This window comes from Indicator indicator, chromosome 9 (assembly GCF_027791375.1).
Source record: "Indicator indicator isolate 239-I01 chromosome 9, UM_Iind_1.1, whole genome shotgun sequence".
NCBI lineage: Eukaryota > Metazoa > Chordata > Aves > Piciformes > Indicatoridae > Indicator > Indicator indicator.
In genome coordinates this window covers 30,514,047-30,538,492 of record NC_072018.1, presented here as the reverse complement: position 1 = coordinate 30,538,492, position 24,446 = coordinate 30,514,047, and the positions used below count along the sequence as shown (strand labels likewise).

Genomic DNA, 24,446 nt, shown 5'->3' with positions numbered 1-24,446 from the left:
AAACTGAGGTTGAAGAACTCGGCTCTGTCTCGCATGTGTATTCTGCACCTAAAAACACTCCCCTCTGTTTTGTTTTAACCCCGAAACAGAGCAAAACAGTTCCGCGGCAGTGCTCGCCAGTTCCGTCGACCGGTCCTGGAGTCAAATACTATTCTGCCGAAGAAAAGATCCCAGACACCGATATGAAAGCATTGACTCCCCCTCCCCTGCTCTTCCCAAGAAGTACAAAATAAACAAGCCGATTACACCCCACCCAAGCTCTCCTCGCACATTTTGGGAACGACTTCCCTGCAGGTTCTTGTCCTCCCCCCACCATTCCCATGTTAAACTCTCCAGTAACAAGACATCTCTTGGATTCACGCCTTCGCCCTCCCTAAGACCCCTCTCTAAAAGCCTAGGGATCTCGTCCTCCTCGTCGCGCTGTCTCCCAGTCCGGGGAATCAGCGGGGATTTGGTCTCCCGTTCCTCTCACCTCCATAGGCACACAGCACCCGGGGAACCCCTAGAAAGCAGCCCCCGGCTCCCTCGCACACCCACGGCGGCCTCTCAGACACCCCTACCCCAGCTGGGCTGAGCTCCCCGGACGGTGCCCCGGCGAGCGGGCTCGATGCCGGCTGCGAGCCTCACGGCGCACCGGGCTCGATCCGCGCAGGGTCTGAGCCTCTTTCCTTCCTTTGCCTTCCCGTCCAAGCTACCTCCGGGTCGTGCCGGGGCAGCCCCTCCGAGGTCTTGGAGACAGGGAGCGGGGGGCCCTCGACGCCCTCCGCAGCCGCGCAGGGGCTAGCACCAGCCCAGCCTCAAACTCAGCGGCGAACAAAACCGAAACACCACCACAAAATTGAAAAGACACCCACCCGGGACGAGGGGTCTCCTCCAGCAAGCACCAGTAAGAAGGGTGGAGAAAATAACAATAAATAAATAAATGGCAATAACAACGATGGAGGGTTCTTCTTTAAAGCCCAGAGGCTGCCCTGCCCTCCCGCAGCAGCCTCGCGGGGACAACCTTCCTCCTCCGCCAAGAATAAGCAGAGCCACCCTAAGCCTCGAATCAAACTCTGCCGGCGAGCGGTCGAGTCAGGACTGAGGGGCTGCCCCTGCCCGCCCCCCGCCACCCCCCGCCCCGGCTTTTCCCCCTCACGCACATCCCGCGCTGCGAGGAAACCAGCTCTCCGGCACGGCTCAACTGCCCCGCAGGAGCCGCGGTGCCGGCTGAAGGGGGACCCCCTTCCCGCTCCCCCTTCTCTCCAGCCCACCCACCCGCCCGCCCCCTCCCCTCACAAGCGCCGCTCTCGTTCTCCTCCCTCCCCCCCCCCCCCCCCCCCCTCCCACACTCACCTCTGGGTGCTGGCGGCGTCTCCACCTCACCATGTAATGGCAGAAGTGGGGGGGGTCCCCCCGCTCGCCCCCGCCCCAGCGTGAGGAGAGATTAACGGGGGCGCAGAGGGGGAAGAACAATAGGGGGGAGGAAATCCCTCAGACGCCGATCCTCCCTCCCCAGCCCCCCCGAGGATGAGGGCCCCCCTCCCCGCCTGCTTCTCCTTCTAGCACTCCCTCCGCCTCGCTCGCTCCCTCTTTTTTTTTTTTCTCTTGGCTCAATCACACCAGACTGACTGTCTTTGTCTGTCTGACAAGCGCCATGTTGATATCAACATCCAAGCTCCCACCTGCTGCAGCTGTGAGACCCTGGGACTTGTAGTCTCCCCCTCCCTAGGGTGACGGGGAGCGCCGCCGCGTCTGGACTACAATTCCCAACATACCGAGGAGTCGCGGCGGGCCAATGGGATCGCGGGGCGCAGCGCTAGGCGGACTACAACTTCCGGCATGCTTAGGGAGGGCTCGGCCATGACCTCATCCTGGTGAGAGGGTGGCGGGACTGCAGTTCCCATGATGCTCTGAGAAGCGGGAGGCAAGTGCACTGGAGGCCAGGCAGGAAGGTGGGGACAGGATTGTCCCAGTAAATAGAGCCGGGTGAATCATGAAGCTGGTGAGTGTGTGGGAGTTGGGGGTCTACGGCCCGCCCGTAGGGTCGCCCCGGGGCTGCAGTAGCTTTGGCCCCGCCGGACGGGAGGGGAAACTGAGGAACTGAGTGTGGGGAAGGGCACTGAGGGAGAGGGCCCAACGCTTAGCGGCCTGGCAGGCGAGCGGCTGTTAAACGGGCGGCGCGAGGCATCTAGCTGAGGGGATGGAAACCGCGGCGGGTGGAGGCTGGGCACCGGCCTGTGGGAAACGGCACAGAGCCAGGCCGCCGGCTTTCCTGCAGCATTGTTCCGCCGAGACCCCGCCTCCCCCGGCTAGGAGGTTTTGATCGCGTGGAACATGGGTGGGATTCGGGAGGAGTGGATGTTTCTGTGCTTTCCTACCCTTAAACGCGCGTCTCTCTGTGGAGCAGTAGTAGAGCTAGCCCGCTGCACGTACTTGAGACTTGTACTCTAGCCCCGTGGATTATAATAAAGTAGTTGTCCTTCGGCAGTGTGATGTTGATGCACGTAATTGCAAGTAAAAAAAAATCAGCCTGAAGTAGCTTTGTCAAGGGTGCACTATCCTTCTGACTGCTATTTCGGTTCCGGTATTACAATCGTCTATAGGGAAAGCTATCAGAAAATAAGTTATCGGTCTCCTCTTGAGCTCCTTTTTCAACTAAAGTTTCCCAAATACCTTGTTGATCAGCCTGGAGAAAGATCCAGGAGGACCTTATTGCAGCCTGTCAGTGTGTATAGGGGGCCTGTAAGAAAGATGAAGACAGGTATTTAGCGAGGCATGTTGTGACAAAAGGTGATGGTTTTAAACTAAGAGGAGATTCAGACTAGATAGAAGAAAGAAACTTTTTTTTTGCCGTCAGTGTGGTGAGACGCTGGCTCAGGTTGCCTCAGAGAGACGGTAAATGCCTCATCCCCGGAAACATTCAAGATCACGATGGATGGGGCACTGAGCAACCTATGTAGTTGAAGATGTCCCCGCACTCTGGGGCGGGGGGTGGTTGGACTAGATGAACTTTTAAGATCCATTCAAATTCAAACCATACTGTGATTCAGCCACCAATTTATTTCATGAACCTCAACAAGAAAAAAATATTCACATAAGGTACTGCAGTTCTTTCTCTGGAGTTGAAAACCTAAGCAGCTTTCAAAATACCTGAGTGTAACATTTGATTTGTTTAGCCTGAAGTTATGGCGATGTTAAATGTAAGATTGCCTCTGTTTTGAGCCTGAGCAGTTTGTCTTGAGGGAGCTTTGTAGAACTTGGATTCTGGATTTGTTTTGAGATTTCCAATAAATCACTGTCTGTGGTATAACTGTGTAAAATGAATTGAGTAGGCAGGTGGTTGAAGCCTGATCCTGCATAATCTTACATGTGCGATTAAGTCTGTGTGCATGGATGAATACTACTGGTGGGACAAACTGTGCAAAGCTAAGCACTTCTATTTGTGATGGTAGAAGCTGATAGAATGCATAGTGGGGAAAAGTAAACTGAGAAATCTTCAAATTAAAACCATAGTGGAAATGCAGGGCTCTAATGTCCAGAGTCTTGCATAGGGGTAGAGAGAGGGAAAGGGTTGGAAGGGAAGAAATACAAGCTGTCTGAAATCTATGTTGTGATATTTTTGGACCTGTGTATAAATTTGGGGACTGGATATTGTAAGACCAGATTAGTCATCTTTTATTTCATCTTTTTTTTTTTGTCTGGAGATGTGTCTGAAGATTGTGGGGGAAAAGAGTTGGATGCTTTTTCATCCTCTTGTCTCAGATACTTGGGCTGAATTTGGCAGAAGAAGGTAGAATCCACTGAAAATCTGACTCCCACAAATTTGATTGTTTTGGTCTAGGCAAATCCAGTTGCTAATTTACCCCTAGATTTTAAGTCAGCATGTGGTATTAGTCCTGGAAGAATGCACTGCAGTATTTGTTAGCTTCAGTTGGAATTAAAAGCACTGGCTTTAACCTGCAAGGTTTTGATATTTTGGAGCTGCTAGCATGAGCCATCATCTCTTTTCTCTGTCACATTGCCATCCATGAGATCACCAGAGATGCTCCAACCTGGCAAATGCTCAGTGTGAACCAGGTATCTGCTGAGAAACCTGCCTCTCTGAGAGCGAGAGTCTTAGTATCTGGAATTAGCCTCTCACCTTAATGTCTCTGTCCAGCTCTGACACAATCATCCAGTTTACAAAGCCTGGTAGGAAAGGTTTGAGCTGAGGTGGGCATAGTTATGTCTTTTATATGTTTTCTGACTTTTTTACATGTCCATTTTTATTTAAGAGATAAAGCACCTAGTATGTTAGCTCCACCAGCCTTTAGTCATAAGCGAATAAAGAGGAATATCAGTAAGTGGGATCTCTGGATCTGTTTTAAGCAGTAACAAATGTAAGTTAAGTGGAAATAATCACATTTATAGCATGGATAGAGACAGGTATAGTGCAAGCACTCACATTCTTGGATCCACAGAGTCACAGATTGGAAGTGACCTCTGGAGACCATCTAGTACAGCACTACTGCTAAAGCAGGGTCACCTACAGCAGGTTGCCCATCATTGTGTCCAGGTAGATTTGGAATCTTTCTAAGGAAACTCCACAACCTCTATGGGCAACCTGTGCCAGTGCTCTCTCATCCTGACAGGAAAGATTTTCTTATATTTAGGTAGAACCTTCTGTGTTCCAGTTTGTGCCCATTGTCCTGTCACTGGGCACCACTGAAAAGAGTCTGGCCCCATCCTGTTGCCACCTGCCCTTTAGCTCTTGCTGAACGTTGAGAAGATTCCCTCCTGGTCTTCTCCAGGCTAAAGAGCCCCAAGTTTCAGATTTCTAGTCTAAAATTCTAACGGAGGTACAGGCCCAGAAGTGGCAGCTGCGCTTGGCAGTTTTTTAGTCACTTTACTTGAATCTGGTAGAAAGAGTCCATCGACTCCCAGGAATCCATTTACCACTGCATGACAGCCACAGCTACAGATCATTTTAGATGCCTTTAAAGAAGGAAAAAAGGAAGATTTTTCCAGTTAGCTTGTAGGTGTCAGCATCATGATCCTATTAATGATTTTTTTTTTTTTTTACAAGCAAGAAAGTGTTTTGCTGCTAAAAGTGGTGATACTGAACTGCTACAAAAGCAGTTCAGATCTTGTTTTCTCTTTCATTTCTTTGTATTTACTTGGATTTTTAGCTTCCGTTGTCAAAGTTCTGGTGTGGTGAGAATGTAAAGCAAATAAAACAATTGAACTCCTCGCTCATCTACTCACTTCAACTGCTTACCTTGTCATGGCTTTTTAAAGCTTTGCTAGCATCAGGCAAAATGTAGCATTGAGACTTAATAATTACAGCTTTGTGAAATTAGAACTAAAGTCTTTGTGATATTTTTCATTTAATATTTGGCCCTTAGTAGCTTTTTGATATTTAAATAAAAATTCAAGAAGGAGTTGTTAATCCAGACAGTGGCAGTCCTGTGCTAATGTTTTGTGGGCAGAGGTAGAAAATGAAATTATTAGTCTGCCTTCTTTCCACTTTGTAGAGTTAACTAGAGAAAGCAAGCATAATATGTAAATGACTTATTAAATGACTAAGACTGGTTTTAGCACAGTGCTTAGAATCACAGAATCATTTAGGCTGAAAAAGACCTCCAAGTTCAGAGAGTCCAGCCATTACATCTCTGCCATGTCTGGTGCTAAACCAAATCACTTAGCACCACATCTATTTTTAAACTCCTCCAAGGGTGGTGACTCAACCAACTCCCTGGGGAGCCTATTCCAGTGCCTGATGACTCTTTCAATAAAGAAATTTTTCCTAATGACCAACCTAAACCTCCCCTGGTGCAACTTGAGGCCATTTCCTTTTGTCCTTATGGCTTGTTACTTGGGATAAGTAATAGACCCCCAGCTTCAGGCAGATGCAGAGTGAGAAGGTCTCACTTAAGCTTCCTTTTCTCCAAATTAAACAACCGCAGTTCTTTCAGCTACTTCTCATAAAATCTATTGTCCAGATCCTTCACCAGCTTTGTTGTCCTTCTTTGGACTTGCTCTAGCACCTCACTGTCCTTCTTGGAATGACAGGCAAAAAACTGAATACAATATTCAAGGTGTGACCTCACCAGTGCCAAGTACAGGGGGACAATCACTTCCCTGGTCCTGCTTGTCACACTGTTCCTCATACAGGCCAGGATGCTGTTTGCCTTCTTGGCCAAGTGGGCCACGTGGACACACTGCTGGTGCATTTTCAGCCAGCTGTTGACCAACACACAGGTCTTTTTCCACCCGGTAATGTCCAGCCACTCTTCTCAAAGCCTAGAATATTGCAGGGAGTTGTTGTGACCCAGATGCAGGATCTGACATTCGGCCTTGTTGAACTTCATCCTGTTGTCCTCACCCCTTTGATCCAGTCTGTCCAGGTCCCTCTGTAGAGCTTCCCTACCCTCAAGCAGAGAGCACTCCCTCCCAACCTGATGTCATCTATGAACTTACTGAAGGCATGCTCAGTTTCCCTTGCGAAGACATTGGTAAAGATGTTAAAAAGAACTAGCACCGAATGGTCAAACAAATTATGTTTTTCATGGTTACTGAAAAAAAAAAAAAAACACTTTAAAAGCTAAAATTTGACCACCTTGAGCTGCCAGATGCCCAGACTTTGGAGAGACGAAAGACTTGTTTGAGATGTTGAATCTCCTATTCTTGCAGTACCTGAAGAACCACCCAAATCCTCATGCTTTAGGTGGCTGTGCTCTGCTCAGACGTTCACTTTACTAATCCTGTATTTTGAAGTGAGCATTTTTATTCACTTCTTTTCATATTCTAAGCTTCAGCTGCTCCCCTGCCTTGTTAAATGTTTGCCACTCTCCCTGCAAGAGGTGACTGCATCTCAATGATGCTAAAGTGCCCCTGTACATAACCTGCTTACTGGCTCATTAAGCTTGCAAAACATTTGGGATTTCTCAGTACACAAACGCTTTCATTCAGGTGTGGTTGTCCATTCCCTTGTGTGAACTGTCTGCGTTTAGCAAGACAAAAAGCAGGTGAGAACATGTCCCAGAGCTGCTGCTGTGCACACTTAGAGCTTCTTCTGGTGATCCCTGCCAAGTAGCCACCGAAGATGTCTGCTTGCACCTTGTTTGGTTGTTTAGGCTGGTTTCTGAAGGAAGTAAAACTTGTGTTCCTGCAGGAATTCTCTTTCACCGTTTCTACCCCAAGCAGTTTTCAGATTTTCTAGCCAATTTCAGCCAAGTTTTGCCAGTTGGACTAATTTTTAAAGAAACTGATTTTCTGGGGTGTTTGTGAAAATAAGTGATTGTTAGAAAAGAGATTCTACACGTGTCCTAAACTGGAGAAAGGAGCTATGCCGTCTTTTCAACTCTTGCAATCAGAAAACCTTGTCTGAAGAAAATCTGCACCATTATACCCTGAAAATAGTACTTCTCAATAGGGAAATCTTAGTGGACACACTAGCTGTGAGACATAGATTCACAGGAAATCAGGTTTTATTCTAGTGTGCATGAAACTACATGTTTAAAAATAAGAGGATAAAGGGAATTATCAGGGTGTGTTCACTCTGTTGGTAAAAGTAATGAGTAACTCATCTTCATATTCTTCTTTCAGTACTGCCTGTCAGGACATCCAACCTTACCATGCAACGTACTCAAGTTCAAGTCTACCACCATCATGCTGGATTGTGGACTGGACATGACGTCCACCCTCAATTTCCTCCCATTGCCACTGGTTCAAAGGTATATTGTGTGGTTGTAAGCACTTAGTCTGTGTCTTCTTGGGTTGCAGCTGGAGTGCTGTGCATGAAATGGTGTACTGGAAGGAGAGAGGGGATGAGTACAAATGAACAGCGTCATCTGATATCATAAATAGACTTTGTTCACTTAAAAATTCCCTTTATCAAAATAACGTCTTTTGGCTCAGTAGATGGGAGACGTTTTATGGATTTATTGATTTGGTTTTCTAGATAATTTATTCTAAACTTCAGTAAAGTATTGCTGCATCTGCTCAGCACAAGTGAGGTCACATATCTGTCATCTTTCTGGCTTCTTCATGCAAGATGAGATAAATGGGTAACTGAGGTGGGGTGTGTGGAGCCCAGCAAGTCCTGTTTAACCATCATCTTCTCAGGCTTTTCTTCAGAGCAAGGGCTAAAGGGAAGTGAAATAGCACTTAGCTGTCCTCCTCAGTTGACTTGATGGCATAATTGTTCCCTTTTAACAATTAAATAAATGAAAGGGCGGTGCATCTGGGCACAGGAGTAGAGCAATAGTGGAACAAAAATAGAGTCTAGAAGCAAATCCTAAGATCAAGATTCCTGTTCCACATACTAACTACAAAGTCCTATTTTATCAGGTTTTTAGATGAATTGGGACATTCATTTAAGGTGAATGAGGTCTCGCATAAATAAAACAGATTACAAAAATGAGGGGTTGGAAAGGTAAGGAGTAACTCTTGCTGATGGGAGGCAGTAGGAGTTTTCACCAAAACCATTTGGTGCCTTTAATCCACAAAGAAACAAGTGGGCAACGTTCTGGATTCAGAGGAGGCTTGTTTGAGAGTTGTAGAATATGATTGGGAAAGGGAGCTTTCCGAGTGATCTGGTGAAGTTAAAGTAGTTTGTCCAGCACTTCCTATGATTTGTTAATATTTGGAGAGGAAAATAATGGATAATGTGTGCCTTGCTCTGCAAGAACATGGCAGAGCACTGCCATGTTCAAGTTCTGCTGTAGCCTAGGAAACAGATGCCTTTAGACGTATCAGTGTGATAGTCAATTTTTGTCCCATTCCATAATGCAATTGATAACTACAGCATTTTGGGGCAGTAGTAGATTTTTGAAGTGATCCAGAAACCTTGGGAAGTCCAGGAACAGACAAAATTGCTTTGCATTTTCTTTGTCCCACCCTACAAAGGAAAAGGAAATTGAGAGAGGAACAAGTTTCAAAATTAGGTGATTGAAGAAAGGCTTAAGAGGTTCTTTAGAACTGCAGGCATCAACACTCCCTGGGGATATGGCAGCTTTGCCTGCTGATAGCAAGCCCTGGGAATGAACAGCCAAATTGCAGGTCACAACCTGGAATTCCCCAAGTGCTTCCAGAATGTCTGCACTAAAATGACTCAAACTCAATAAGAAAGGATGTCAGATTTGACCCCTGATGGCCCAGTGGAATCAGAGCAAACACTTGGATTTAAATCCAATCAATCTTGTCGGAAAGGTGACTGAACACTCCTTACAGCAAGAATTGTTCTAAGCTTGGGCAAGTAATTGATCTCTTGAGTACACTACAAAACAGATGTCCTGCAGGGAGTTGTGGAAATGAGTTAGAAACTGGAGGAGTAATGTGGCTGCCACTGAAACATTCTTATCTCTCTGTAGTATTCATAGTTGTGCCATTATATATCAGGTCTCCATTACCATGATGTCTAAATATCTCTGAAATCCACATGTTTATTATCAACATAACAGAGGCAGGTGACAGAGCTGATGTGTATCATCAGTGTCCAGGTGAGAGGCTAGGTCATGCATGAATCATAGAATCGTTTAGGCTGGAAAAGACCTTTAAGATCATAGATCATAGTATCATAGAATCAAACTATTAACCTAACACTAACAATCTAACAAACCATGTCCCTAAGCACCACACCTACAGTCTTTTAAATACCTCTGGGGATGATGATTCAACCACTTCCCTGGGCAGCCTGTTTTAGGGCTTGACAACTCTTACCATGAAGAAAATATTCCTTGTGTCCAACCTAAACCTTGGTGCAACTTGAGGCTGTTTCCTCTCATTCTGTTGCTTGCTACCTGAGAGAAGAGACTTAACACCTGCCTTGCTCCATCTTCCTTTCATGTAGTTGTAGACAGCAAAAAGGTGTCTCCCGAGCCTCCTTTTTTCCAGGATGAACAAGCCAAGTTCCCTCAGCCGTTCCTCATAAAACTTGTGCTCTAGAAGCATCACCAACTTCATTGCTCTTCCCTGGACCTGCTACATGGTGAAGCCAGGTGAAGCATGTAGCATCACAAGAATTGGAACGTGTAACTGTCAGATCTTAGGTTATTTCCAGCTGTATGTCCTCAGAACCAGATGTGCTACTTCTTGCAGTTAGGCTGAGACGGATCTTTGGGAAATCTGAATGAGGAGCTATCCTTCTCTGCTGTCTTAAAACCAGAGCTTCCCAAAGTAAGATCCATAGACCCCTTGAGTTCAGGAAGTCTCAGTATGTGGTCTACAAGGATGCCCCGATTTTTGACTTCTGTGAAGCATAAAGCTATGATACTACAGAAGATCTCTGCTGTGTAGCTAAACCCTGTCGTACCTGGCATGGGACCCTCCTTGAACAAACATCTAGAGAGCCTGTGCTTTAATCTAAGAGAAGAAAGTGCTGTACCGTTTGTGTCATTAAAGGGACTGTACATTTTTTTAGAGTTCTTTACTCTTCAAAAAAAGCCCATCGAAAGATACTTAGATTCCACTTTGTCCTGGAAATAGCAGTCCTTGTTCTCACCAGGAGCATGGGCAAAGTACCTACCAGGTCCTTTATGCCAGTTCATGTACTTTAGAGGAGGTTTGTCAACTGGTATTTTCTCCCCTGTACCAAAGTCAAATGCAAAATGGTGAAATGAACATGTGGGAAGCTCTTAACCTTTCCTGTCTAGCCATGACACACTTGCTCACATTATTTATGGGACAGTTCTAGCTATTTTGGATTAATCAATCACTCTATTACAATGTCAAAACTATGTTGGCAGGAACTGTGTTACTTCAAGGTAAAGAGTCCTTTCTGTCCTGTGTTACTTATTCCACTTTCACCCCCACACAAGACCTCTCTGCTAATTTTGCCTTTCTTGACAAGCCTGTGTATGCCTTTCAGTGGATGCCAGGTTTAGTACAAGTCAATAGTGCTCTTTCTTCATGAATAAAGCAAACTGCATACTAGGCTAAATTAGGAGAGGGCATGGCAAGCATACCAGGAAAAGTTTATTCTGCTCTGTGTCGTGCTGGTGACACCACAAGCTTTGGATTCCCAATTGAAGAGGGATTGTGGGAAACTGAGGAGGGTATTTAGGAGGCTCCAAGATAGTTAGGATCTAGACTCCAGGACTGCACCAAATTGGGGTGGAGCTGGACTTGTTCAGTCTAGTAAAGAGGAGGCTAGACAGAGAGCTAACTGCTGCCTACCTCTGCTTCAAAGAAATTTACAAAGGCAGCATAGCCAAGCTCTTCTTGACAGTGGCAGGCAGTATAAGGTGCTAGTGGCCACAAATTGTCTTGGGAGGCTCAGATTGGACATTAGTCTCCCAGTGATGAAGCTTTTCGTAAGAGTTTCATGGAATCATAGAATTAAATAATGGTTTCAGTTGGAAGGGACCTTTAAAGGTCATCTACTCCCAACACCCTGCAGTGAGTAGGGACATCTTCAGCTAGAGCAGGTTGCTCAGAGGCCTGTCCATCCTCATCTGCAATGGTTCCAGGGATGAGGCATCTACCACCTCTCTGGGCAATGTATTCACCACTTCCAGTGTAAACAATTTCTTCCTTCTTTCTACCCTGAATCTCCCTCTTTTTTGTTTAAAACCATCACCCCTTGTCCTGTCACAGCAGACCCTGCTAAAAAAGATTGTCCCCATCTTTCTTACAGGCCCCTTTAAGTACTGAAAAGCCACTATAAGGTCTCTTAGGAGCCTTCTTTTCTCCAGGCTGAACAACCCGAACTCTCTCAGCCTGTCCTCACATCAGTGGGGTTCCAACCTTTTCACCCATATCCAGAGAGGTTCTGGAGTCTCATGTTCCAGGGATTTGCAAGACACAGATGGACAAAGCCATGGCTGACCTAGTCTAGTGCTGTCTTTGAGACACTGAACTACAGACATCTGGATGTCCCTTCCAACCAAGGTTTCTGTCCACTTCTCTTTATCTGTCAAACCTGTTTCATATCAGAGTGGTTTGTTCTTGCCTTTCCCCTGATTTTTTTTTTCCATAGCTCTTTTAGCTTCTCTGCATCACTTCTATTCAGCCCATCTCAGTCTCCAAAATACTCAAAATACTGCTCTTAAATTGTGCTTTGGCATGTGTCAGTGGGGAGTACATTTTAGCCCACCCATCCTTTCTGCCATCAGACTTCTTCAGACTTACTTTTTATCCTTAAAAGGGGGTTGTGCTTCTCTAAGCATAGCTTCTTGATGACATAGCCTTCTGCTCTCACCTCTTACCTTCTGCCTTTACTTTTTAAGTCTTAGACTTTCCATTTTTCCTTCTTCCTGACTTTCTGGGGTGCCAGTTAGGATTTGTTCTTTTATACGGATGTTAATCTGAATGCAGCGTTCCTCTGAGCCCTTGAATCATTTCCTGTTTTCAAGACTTTACATTTGAAATCCCCGATAGCCTATAAGCATGCCTCTATGGAGCTTACTGTGCAACACTTGCAGATCTCATTGCAGCAGATTTTCAAGTTTTCTCTCCAAGTCTGAGGCTGTTGTAGGGCTTGGTTCCAGATGAGTTCAATTCTCTTGTTTTCTGAACTTGTTCTTTTTTGGATTTCTGTAGATTTGCTTGAATCTATGCAGACAGTGGGTTTGTGGGCTTACACAAAAATTGGATGTCACTGTGAAGTATGAATGAGTCTTTTAGTTATGGCAGCAAGAAATGCTGCAGTAGTTACTGCTGTAAACTCAGGATTCCAATATCTAATTTGATTTTTTTTTTTTTTTATTAGCATTTGAAACAATTGAAAAAGGGGACCCTGCCATTGCTGAGTGGTACCAGACCTGTCAGTTTAAAACATGCAGTTCACAGCAAAACCACCTTGTCCCTTTGTCTGTCCAACTGTGCAGCTGTTGGTGTGAGTCTTCAGGGAGAGACCAAAGCACGAAACCATGGTTTATGTGGATATAAAATCACAGCCTCTGAGTCTAAAAATGACTTAGTCTGGACCATTGATCTTTTCCTGCCATTGCTAATGGGAATATTTGTCTGTCATCTGCAGTCCCAGAACAGTTTCACTGTGCTTTTGTGTTGTTTCAGGCTTTGAGTTTTTTGCTGCTCTAACACTTCTTCTGCTCACACAACCACTTTCACCATGGGGCAACGTAAGCAGCACTGAGCCTCGTCAAAATTCTCACTATTAATGACTAAAAGCAAACTCCCTGCATGTGTCATCTTCTTATTCTTTTTACTTATAAGTGTCAGAATCATGATTTGTAAAAGTGATTTCAGTGATGACTTGAAGGCAGTGAAACTGTCTGCGTTATTGAGAATGTTAGTTCCCCAAGACAGAAATGGTGTTCTTGTCCTGCGTGATATCAGATAGATGATCATTTTAGCAACTGATAATGATGCCGTTCATATTGCAATTTTTCTTTTTTTTTTCTGCAGCCCCAGGCTGTCCAAACTTCCTGGATGGGTTTTGAAAGACGGAAGCACATTTCTGGACAAGGTACTATACTGATGGTTGGAATTTTCTTGTCATGCAAAAAGTTACCTGAAAGGTTAGGAGCTTGCACTGCAGGAACAAAACTTCCATGCTGACTCATTCCAAAGGTTTCTTTGTGTACCCTCACCAGCCATGATGTCCTCGTACAGCAGAACATTTTGAAACAAAATGCTAATAGCAGCTCTGAGGCTTTTCAGTTTTCAGAGCTAGCTTAGCTTTTTACAAAATACTCTTAAAATGCAGAAATCATCAGTATGGGTATTGTCTTATTTCATGCAGCTCCATAAATAATAGCACTTTGCCTTCTTAAGAGTGCCTTTTATTCAACAATCTCACTTTTCTGACACCAAAGATTCATGGCATGCCTATAAATGAGGTTGATAGATCCTTTTTTATGCAGGAGACCTATGGGAAAGTGAATGGTTTGTCTATGGGATATCTCTTGGAGAGGAAAAGTGTGTCTTTGGCCTCTGAAATTATCATGTGTTCTGCTGCTGGACATAGCAGGGAGGATATTCTCCCCAGCATCCTAATTCTAAGACACAGGATTCACTCATCTACATGAGAGACACAGAATTTTTCTTTTTCCCCCCTTTTCATTGCGTTAGTTTTGTTGGCAGAATTTATCTGGGGCTTCAACCAAAACTTGGCACTGCAGCATTCAGTTTGATCTGCTGTAGTGGAACAATGAGCACAAAAATATGTCAGATGTTAGTAAAAGAGGCAGATCCATTTCAAATAGGTATCAGTAGAGAAAATACTGTTTTATTAGACTGTTCTCTGACTGTGGGAACATTAAAGGCAAACAGTAATAATAGTTGCTTTTGTAGGGGACTTAGAGGTGGACAAAGTGGTTTGATCTGATTTTTACAGGCAAGGCAGCTGAGGATCATAGATTAAAGACCTGATTCTTCTTCTCATTGGAGACAAAAGAAACTGTACAGGCAGCATTTCTGTTAATAAAATAGTAACATATCTATTCAGAGAACATGTGAACTAGCAATTGCAGAGCTGCAGAGGCTCAGTGACAGGACTGGAATTGCCCAGTTTGAATTCCCTGCTATTTGTTTCTCCTGAACCCCAGGCTTGGTCTCAGAGCACTGGGCTCTGTTCTGTCCAAAGAATGGCAAGACTGTCAGTGTATTTTTATATGTGATGTATTTACATTTCTGTGGTACTGCTGCTGCAGCGTGTGCTCAGGAGAAATCTTTAGACTCACACAGCATCAATGGAAATAATGTGTTAAAAATTCAAAGGCAGCATCTCTTGCCTTCACCTTGACCATTGTAACTGCCTGGAATGGTAAATTCTTTGACCCATGCTGGAAAAAGGCAAAGGAAGGAGTCAAAGGGGGATGTTTTATCATGCCAAGTGGACATTCCTGTTATAGCACTCTCTGGGTGACAGTTATAAAACTTCAGTCCTGGAGAGGCATTGAAATTTGCTGTGATCTAGTTTTAATCATTTTGAACTCCCTTGAGATGAGGTTAGGAGACTTCTGCCACTAGATGTAATTGCTCATTCGTTATTAGTTGGCAGGTGCACTGTAATTATTAAGAATTGGATTCAATCTTTAATTCTGTCAGTCTGAAGTTAGCTGAGACCACTCACTTTGGGACAGGCAAGAGAATCATCCTCATGAGAAGGCAGAGTGGGTGATAGGTGAGTTAGGTTAGGGCTAGAGCTGGGAATATTTGTTTCATACATAATCCTGAAGAATCTGACTTTTCTTGTGACAAAGATTTCTGGTTTCAACCTCAAAGAAAGAGGAAGAAGTAGAGGAGTAGAGATCCAGTAGAAATAAATCTAACAGAAACAGCCATGTGGAGGTTAGATCCCCCAAAAGGTGTTTCATCAAATGCCTTGAGACAGGGGCTAAAAATTGTATTCTGCTCCTAATAAGACAGAAAAAGTTTGATGTTATTTGGAACCAAAACTAAATTCCTAATTTATAAGACAGACAGGCAAGGAACCAGCACCTACCAGTGTGCTGTGTTTATTCCTCTGAATGAGGATCTGATCCCTTGAAGTGTCAAGCAGCAGTATCACAGAATCCCAGCATGGTGGTGTGTTGGAAGGGACCTCTGGAGATCATCCAGTCTACCTCCCCTCACCTAGAGCAGGTTGTACAGGATTTTATCCAGGCAGGCTTGGAATTTCTCCAGAGAAGGAGACTCCACAACCTCTTTAGGCAACCTGTTCCAGTGTTCCCACCACTGTCAGGAGAGAAGCTTTTCCTTATATTCAAATGGAACTTCCTGTGTTCCAGTTTGTACCCATTGCCCCTTGTCCTGTCACTAGACACCACATGATCTCTCATGAGAGTAATTTCAGCAGATCTGCTTACAGTAAATTATATCTAGAAAGGAGTTAAACATAATGTAGTAACTGGCTGGAAACTACCTGTGATGAAAAGTATTTGAAAGTGTAAAGTCTGCTGCACTGGAGTAACATTGCGCTGAATTTGTCTTCTCTTATGATGTGCTTTTCTTACAGGAACTAAAGGAGTGCTCTGGCCATGTGTTTGTAGACTCTGTACCTGAGTTCTGTTTACCAGAGGTGAGCTTGTTCAAAGCCTTACTGTAAAATCCAACTCCGTTCAGTCATCTGAGAGAAACTTGCTACTATTGCTATTGGATTCATGCCAGTTTACTGGTACCATAGAATGGTATGGGTTGGAAAGGACCTTAAAGATCATCTAGGTCCAACATCCCTGCCATGGGCAGGAACACCTCCTACCAGACCAAGGGCCCATCTGACTGGGCTTTGAACACTTCCCAGGCTTGGAGCCTACACAACTTCTCTGGGCAACCTGTCCTCTGGGAACACTGTTGTGTTCACTACCCTTATGGTGAAAAATTTCTTCCTAATGTCTAATCTAAATCTCCTTCCAGTTTGAAGCCATTATCCCTTGTCCTATCACTTTCTGTCTTTGCAAAAGCCCATCTTCAGCTATCCTGTAGGCCCCCTTCAAATAATGGAAGGTTGCTGTAAGGTCTCCAATACTCTGTAAATAATAATTCTAAAACCTCTGTGTTGTTAAGGTGCCTCTAGTATCTATGACACTGGAAAAAGAATGGAAACAACCCTTTTTGGCAATGATTTAAGGAGATCTGGAAGGTGTCCTTGAGCAGATCAGTATCTCACAGAAGACCAAGACTTAACTGTCCCTTTTTCTGGGGCTTTCAGAGACAATATGACTGAGTCAAACCCAGTTATGATGGGATACTTGTGCTGATCTAGATAAGGGCAGTGAATGAAGACAAGGAAAGCTGCTTGTTTCTAACCACAGATGCATGACCTTCCTAGTGGAGCTCCCCCAAGGAGCTGGCTGAGGGGTTAAGCTGCTGTTTGATTCCACTGGGCTGCAGTCAGATGTGTTGATCTGCTGGGAGCAAATCTAGGTTGCAAAGTTTTGCTGCCTTCTTAGCTGTTCACTTCTGCCTCTCTGAGGTAAGAACTGTAGCTTTGTATCCACTGGCACAACAGCAAGTGCCTGCTTCTCAACCTGGATTTTTTTTTTCTTTCCAAGAATACTGCAGTCTAAACAAAAGCCGAAAGCAAGACTATTGAAAAATGTTTGAATTAACTGGGCCTACCTGACTGATCAGTTGAAGGGTGTATGTAGGAGAGCTGAAAAAGTAAAAAGTTGAGCAGAGAGCAGGAAGTGAACAGTGAGGAGTAATCCAGGAATAGCATCCTCTTTCCTCAACTGCGTTCAGGCTGTGATAACATTACGCTTTCAGTTCATTTTGGAATGTTTTCTCTGTGTTTCAAAGAGACAATTGCTGTTGGGCAGCAAAACACTCCTGGAAGGTGGTTGTCATGTTACTGGGGTTTTGGCAATAGCATTTCTGTCTGTTGATTCCATGAAACTTGCCTCTTGTAGCTTCTGACTCTTGTCACTTTGATTCTTTGAAGCAAGCTGGCAGCTCTGGAGCTGGTTTTGGCAAGTGACATCAACAGATCCGTATGCAACTGCTTGTTTTCCACAACCAGAACAGATATAACAAACAACCCCAAAACTTAACAACTGGCTTGTGAGCTTTCTGGTTACTATGCTGTGGAAGAGAGGGATGTAGCAAGCATCTGTTTTGCTACAAAGTGCCAGTTTGGCCTGGATCTTGGGAAGGATGAGTTTACATCCCATATTTCCTTTGGAATCAAGGCTGTGATGGGGCTTAGGGTGCTTCAGCAGACTGTCTTGGTTACTTTGTTGGGCCACATGTGTAGCTCTAAGTATAACTGATGGGGAGCTGCTGCTTCATATACCAGTGTCATCACTGAATGGAACTGTTTTCCCAGCAGTGCATGTTGCAGTTAGAAGATAGCAACAAGCTGTATGTCATCATTGTAGGGATACAAATGGCATCACAAATTCTTTGGTTCCCAAAGTTTCCAATAGGTGCCAAGTCTCTTCACAAGCCTTAGAAACAGATCGCTTAGTGACACAAAGCTCTCATCTCTATCTTCACAGGCTCCTCTGTGTGAAGGAGGGTTCAGATGTCATGGCCAGCTGAATCCATCAGCAGAGTCAAAATGTTGCTGGTGTTTGGCAGCACAGTGTAAGAAGGAGCTTGTTTGACAGACTCTTTGTCTTCCTTTGTCTCCTTCCATTCCACTTCTTTTGAAGAAACTTGTCTGCAAAAGCAGTTAGTTTGAGAATCACAGTATCACTTCCAGGAACACCACTGCCAGAGAAAGCCAAGTTTTGAATGTAATCCAGAAGCCACAAGGTGATAAGAGGCTGTCTCAGCAGCAGAGTACACTTCCACATGTCAGAGTGCAGGGTGCAGCCCTCTCTTTGCTTGGCAACCTTCTGCTCTCTTTCCCTTCACATTCAAGAAACATTTTTAAACCTCTTCAGCGCATAAGCACTTTTAGTGAGATTGCCACAAGTCCAAGGGAAGATTTTACTTTGTTTTGGATTTGATACGCTTTTCATCCTATTAGGAGATGCTTCTAGGATGCTTGAGCCTGGGAAGTGGTGGTAGTCTGTATCCTCCTGATGGCTTCTTGGGCTGAATGATTTGATTCTGTCTGGTGTGCACACAGCTGAAAATCAGGCCATGAAGGGCCAGAGTAGTAGAAGCAGGCATCAGCAAACCTTGATACCATGTAGTGAGTATATTTCTGCCTGGCAAGCTTAGTAAGATAAGAGGGTCCTGTCATGAATCTGAGGATGATGTTTCACCTCCTGTACTCAGCTTGGAGATCATGCCACCCACGTCAGCTGTGACCATGGACTGAAACCAGGAATGCTTAGCTATGAGTTAAGCAGCTTGTCACCAGAGCACTGTGTCAGCCCTCTGAAAAGCCGAGTGACCTACTTTCTTGCCTTTTTTATTCAAATTGCTGGTCCAAGCCTTGTAATCAGATAATGTGTGCTTGATGAGTGTTGAATTCCATTAGCTGCACTATAATAACTGAGTTAGAGGTCATATATCTTGTAGATTTCTGACTTGACAGCATCTGTGTTATAGCATTACCAGTAAATATTTCTAATTAATATTCTTTTAACAATGTGTGAAATCTCCTTTCACTCTCTGAACTGCTGCCTTAACTGTCACATCAAAACAAGCTGGACCCGCGTGTCTGTTTTGTTGGATCCTATGAATGAGCTTAAGCTCCTGCTGTAGAGAACATGAAGGAGGAAGATGCCAAGCATTTAGTTTGGGAAAACATGAGAATTATTTTAAGCATATGAATAAATACAATCTACGTTCATCCCTCAGTCTCCTGGGGTGTGTGTGAAAAATGAGGCACCCCAATAAATCCCTACTGAAGTAGCAGCATTCCTCCCTAAGGAAGCGCACATAAGGTCTTTGATAAAAGTGTGCTCATCGTGCCTCTCTCAATGGCAGCTATTTCATCACATGACAGACAAACCCAGGGCATGGTTTCCTTTGCAGATTTGAGAACAGAATCATTTTAGGAAGCTTTTTAAATCAATCCTTTTAATTTAAAAGAACAGCTTGGACATGCCCCCCTTCTCCTTTTCTTTCTTTTTTTCTTTTAATGTCAATTCCATTCCTGCAATAAAAAGTTAAAAAAAGAAGTTTTTTTAACCATTGATTAAACTGCATGAAAGGGTTACATGTTGCTTATCTCTTTCCTCTGTTTTCAGACTGAGCTGCTTGACCTCTCCACAGTAGATGTAATCTTGATCTCCAACTATCACTGCATGATGGCATTACCCTATATCACAGAGTACACAGGATTCACTGGAACAGTGTATGCCACTGAGCCCACTGTTCAAATTGGCAGGTAAAGAAATCTTAATATTCTCTGCTCCTCTTTCATCACTGCTAAGGAAAAAGCGTAAAGGACGATATGGGTAGAATAGTGGTATCTAATGTTCCAAAGAGGCTCTTAAGCAGTAGTTGAATGACAGCCAAGTCCTCAGTGCTGCAAATGTGTTAACTCACTGTTTCCCAACTTCTGTAACCATCTGTCTTCAACATTTACAGCAGGCATTTGTATGTAGTCCAGGCAGCAGATGTGGGATAGCAGATCTTGAGTGGACAGAGACACCTCAAGTGGTTGGACTTGATCTAAAAGGTCTCTTTCAACCTCAGCAGTTCTGATTCTAATTACTGTACAGCCAAGTTCAAACCTTCAAAAGCCACAAATGAAAATTCTCTCCTAGTCCTCTCTGCTCTGATTAAACAAAAGAGAAACCACAAATCTTTTCAATAATAAGTGACTCTAAGTTTATTGTCTTATAGTTTTTCAGCATTTGGAAGTCATGTAATCACACTTCCCTCCTTAGAAGGGAATCTAAGCTGGCTTCATCTTGAATGACAGTCAAGATAGAATCATAGAATCATTTAGGCTGGAAAAGACCTTTAAGAGTCCAACCACTGATCTAACACTACCGAGTCTACTCCTAAACTTGTCTTCATAAGCACCACATCTACGAGTCCTTCAAACACCTTCAGAGATGATGATTTAACCACTTCTTCAGGCAGCCTGTTCCAGGGTCCCCAGCCCTTTTGGGGAAGAAATTGTTTCCCATCTCCAACCTAAACCTCCCCAGGGGCCACTTGAGGCCATTTCCTCTCTTCCTATCACTTGTTCTTTGGGAGGAGAGACTAATGCTCACCTTGTTCCTATCTCCTTCCAGGAAATTGTAGAGGCGGGCAAGGTTTTCCCTGAGCCTGCTTTTCTCCAGGCTAAACAACCTCAGTTCCCTCAGCCGTAATGTCTCAGCTCCAAAGAGAAACACTAAGAAAAACAGCGTAAACTTGAGACTGAAGTAAGAAGCATAAGACCTGACAATGCAGTCAAACATATAATACTTAGTCATCAAATCTGGCAATCTTTATTTACCTAAGCTGGTACCAAGGGCTGCAGGTTTCGCCTTTGATGAGGTCAAACTGAGCTTTTGCTATGTGCATCTCTGGCGTAGAACAGCTTCCACATTCAAGAATTAGAAACCAGATTAGGCCATGGTATCTAAACTACTCTGTGAGCACTTTAGAGCAGGAATCTTTGTCTGTTAAAGGTCCTATGCAAACGTCCCACACCAGGGTAATTCTTCCTTTGTGTAAAAACAAACAGAAACTGAAGGCCCTTGTAGGAGAAAGGAATTGTATAAATATGAACTAGTAGCAGACCTCTAGGCTACTGCTGGCCTGTAGCTGAAGATAACAGGCATAGCCTTGTTGGAGAGTATCTTGGTGTTCTTTTCTCCACTGCAAGTGATTCCATATGCCGTTCTTCTGCATTTAGATCTGTCACTTCCTAGGTAAAGCATGTGTGCAATTACAACCACTGTTTAGTTTTGGGCAGTGGAATCTGAATTTTTCAGTTTTTCATGCCTGACATTTTTCTGCCTCAAATGCTGTATTGTACATTTGTAAATGAGGAGAGTTCACTCTGACAGTGTACTTGGCTTCTCTAAGTGGTAAGCAAGTAGCAGTTAATGAGTTATCTTCCTGTATTGTGTCTCATTCCTTAAGAGAAGCAGTCAGTACCAAGGAAATCATGTGAAGCAGGAGAGAGATTTGGGAATTCCTCCTGTCCTGCCATTTTCTGGGCCAGATCCTATGCTGTTGCAGGCAGGCAGACAGATTTGCATTAACTTGAGCTTGAGGCACAGAATAGTGACATAAGGATTGTATTGATGTGGGGTAAATGCCTCTGCAGGAAGAACCGGTCTTTAAAACAGCCTGATAGTGTTGGAATTTGTGTGCTATTTTGGAAGCATTTGGGACAAAGTTCTCTCTTGTGTGAAAGGCTGCAATACTAATTTAATTGTGGTATTTTTTCAGACTTCTCATGGAAGAATTGGTGAACTCTATTGAACGTGTGCCAAAGGCTCAGTCTGCCTCCATGTGGAAGAACAAGGAGGTACAGAGGTAAGGAACAAGCCACCCGGAAAAGAGTGACTGTCCCAACACACTAACCAAAGTGGTTCAGCTGCTGCCATTTGAGATTGCTATGACCATTAAGCAGGGGAAACAAAAAGCCCAAGAGGTTTACAGCTATGACTTGTTTTTTTCTTTAATGATTTGCATATTGTTGATCTTCCAAACAACCATACAAGTTGGATTCCTGGAGGGAGACTTGGTATCTCCCCTGACATCCTCTCACATAGTTAAGTTCCAAAATCATCAGGTTTTTGTATGAAAAACGTAAAAGTTCTTTAGATTAGCAAGCTTTTTAAGCCTAACTATGTTGTATTGTAATAATTTTAAATTTTATATATATATTGAGTTGGCTGAAACACTAAGAAAGTCAAGACTGTTGGAGATCACTGGTGGCCAATCAAAGAGCAGAGCTACCTTTGTTCCCAGAGATGCAGCCTCTTTTACACTTGAACAGCAAAGATTTTGGTTTCTTTGCTTTCCAAAGCTTAGAAGCAAAATTAAATATGACTAAAAGAAGGTAACTAACCTTGTCTACATGTCTATTTTCCCATCTATATGTAAAAACAAGGTACTCAAAGTTGAGGTCTTTTACACCTAAAATTTTAAAAGCCTAAAAATCATCCCTACCATTTATTAATTGCAGATAATGCTTTCCTTGGAAATAAAACAGTTTTAGGTACACAACAGATTTTGTGGAGGAGACACTTTTGGTTTTAGCGCATTTTAAAGATAAGGCCAGTTGATTAGGAAGTTATTTTTAAAAGCTGCTTTGTGCATTTTTAAATTGATCTCCCAATTTCTATTCTTAATTCTTAAGTGGCTTGATTTAAACTTTTACTAAAAATGAATTATTTCATACATTATAAAAATAGTCTTGATGTTTTCCGATATCACAAAGGAAAGAAAGAAAAAATACATAGAATCACAGAATGGTGGGGGGTGGAAGGGATCTCTGGAGTCCTAGTCCACCTACACTGATAAAGTAGAATCACCCAGAGCAGCTTTCACAGGATCGTGTCCAGGAGGGTTTGGAATCTCTCCAGAGAAAGATCCTCCATGTCCTCTCTGGGCAGCCTGGTCCAGTGTTCTGTTAACTTCGAAGGAAAGCAATTTTTCTTATGTTTAGGTGAAACTTCCTGTGTTCCACTTTGTATCTGTTGCCCTTTGTCCTGTTACTGGGCAGCACTGAAAAGAATCTGGCCCCATCCTCTGGACCCCTGCTCTTTAGATACTGATCAGCCCTGAGAAGATCCCCTGTCAGTCTGCTCTTCTCCAGAGCATCCTTACAGAGATGCTCCAGTCCCCTCAGCATCTTTGTGACCTCCCTGGACTCTCTCCAGTAGCTCCTTGGGAGTCCCGAACAGGACACAATCTATTAATCCAAATTAACATACATTTAGCTATATACTGTACTCCACTTAGCTTAGGAGCGGTGCTAGATCTCTCATTCTTCTGAAGAAGGCAAGGAGAACACAGATGTAAATCAAAACTAAAGACAATACAGTTGATTAAGATTTTGTGCTCTGTGTCTTCTCTGGAGATTTTCAAAACTTGCCTGGGTCTATTCCTGTGTAACCTGATCTAGGTGAACCTGCTTTAGTAAGGGGGCTGGACTGGATGATCTCTGGAGGCCCCTTCCAACCCCACCATTCTGTGATTGTGATGTATACTCTGATCACAACAGTGAGGTTTTTAATTTTAGAGTTTCCTGACACATCCAGAACCATTCCGGAAGCTCACACTGACATGGAGAGAACTGGTGCCATTATTCTGGGCGCACAACTGCTTCTGTTTTGTATGCATGGCTTAAAGGAGGATCATGTATCTTGGAGCTCATTTAGTGTCACTTTCCTGGTGGTCATATTTTAGAAAAAGCACTGTCTAGCACTTTGTGTACTGTTGACTCTTCCAGAGGCTAATACAGACAGATGATCTTTCTTCTTATTCAGCTGTGGTAGAAGGTTGGAATATTTTTGTTGGAGTGGTATTTAAAACAAATTTTTCTGTCTCATACTTCTTCAGAAGGACTCTTAACATTGATAGGTGCTGTCATGTAGGTGTTGTAATGGAGCACCAGTGGAGGCAGGAGGAAGGTCTAAGAGCCTAACCCCTAGGGATAGAAGGTATCCTGGAATTCACAGAATCAATAAGGTTGGAAAAGACCTCAAGGATCATCAAAGTCCAACCTGTCACCTAAGACCTCATGACCACTAACCCATGTCACTAAGTGCCACATCCAATCCCCTCTTGAACACCTCCAGGGATGGTGACTCCACCACCTCCCTGGGCAGCCCATTCCACTGGCTAACCACTCTCTCCATGAAGAACTTTCTCCTCACCTCCAGCCTAAACCTCCCCTGGCACAGCTTGAGAGCGTGTCCTCTTGTTCTGGTGCTGGTTGCCTGGGAGAAGAGACCAACCCCCTCCTGGCTACAACCTCCCTTCAGGTAGTTTGAAATGGATCGTACAGTACAACCATTAACCTGACACAACCAAGTCTGCTGCTAAACCATGTCCCTAAGCACCGCATCTATATGTCCTTTAAATACCTCCAGGGATGATGATTCAACCACTTACCCAGACAGCCTGTTCAAAGGATTGACAACCCTTTTTGGGGAAGAAATTGTTCCTCATCTCCAACCTAAACATCTCCTGAGGCAACTTAAGACCATTTACTCTCC

The 24,446-nt window shown here is 44.0% G+C and overlaps 1 protein-coding gene across 2 annotated transcripts in view; it reads left to right on the top strand.

Annotated features, from left to right (window-relative positions):
• The first annotated feature begins 1,975 nt into the window (after window positions 1-1,975).
• The window catches only part of INTS9 (integrator complex subunit 9), a 75,249-nt gene continuing 52,778 nt past the window's right edge, over window positions 1,976-24,446 (top strand). Inside the window, exons 1-6 of one of the 2 annotated variants that reach the window (XM_054383545.1) lie at window positions 1,976-1,984; window positions 7,570-7,697; window positions 13,333-13,393; window positions 15,887-15,949; window positions 19,518-19,657; window positions 21,667-21,753. In XM_054383545.1, the coding sequence (XP_054239520.1) occupies window positions 1,976-1,984; window positions 7,570-7,697; window positions 13,333-13,393; window positions 15,887-15,949; window positions 19,518-19,657; window positions 21,667-21,753 (488 nt within the window). The remainder of the gene's footprint in view (window positions 1,985-7,569; window positions 7,698-13,332; window positions 13,394-15,886; window positions 15,950-19,517; window positions 19,658-21,666; window positions 21,754-24,446) is intronic. The other variant, XM_054383546.1, reaches the window with a different exon arrangement.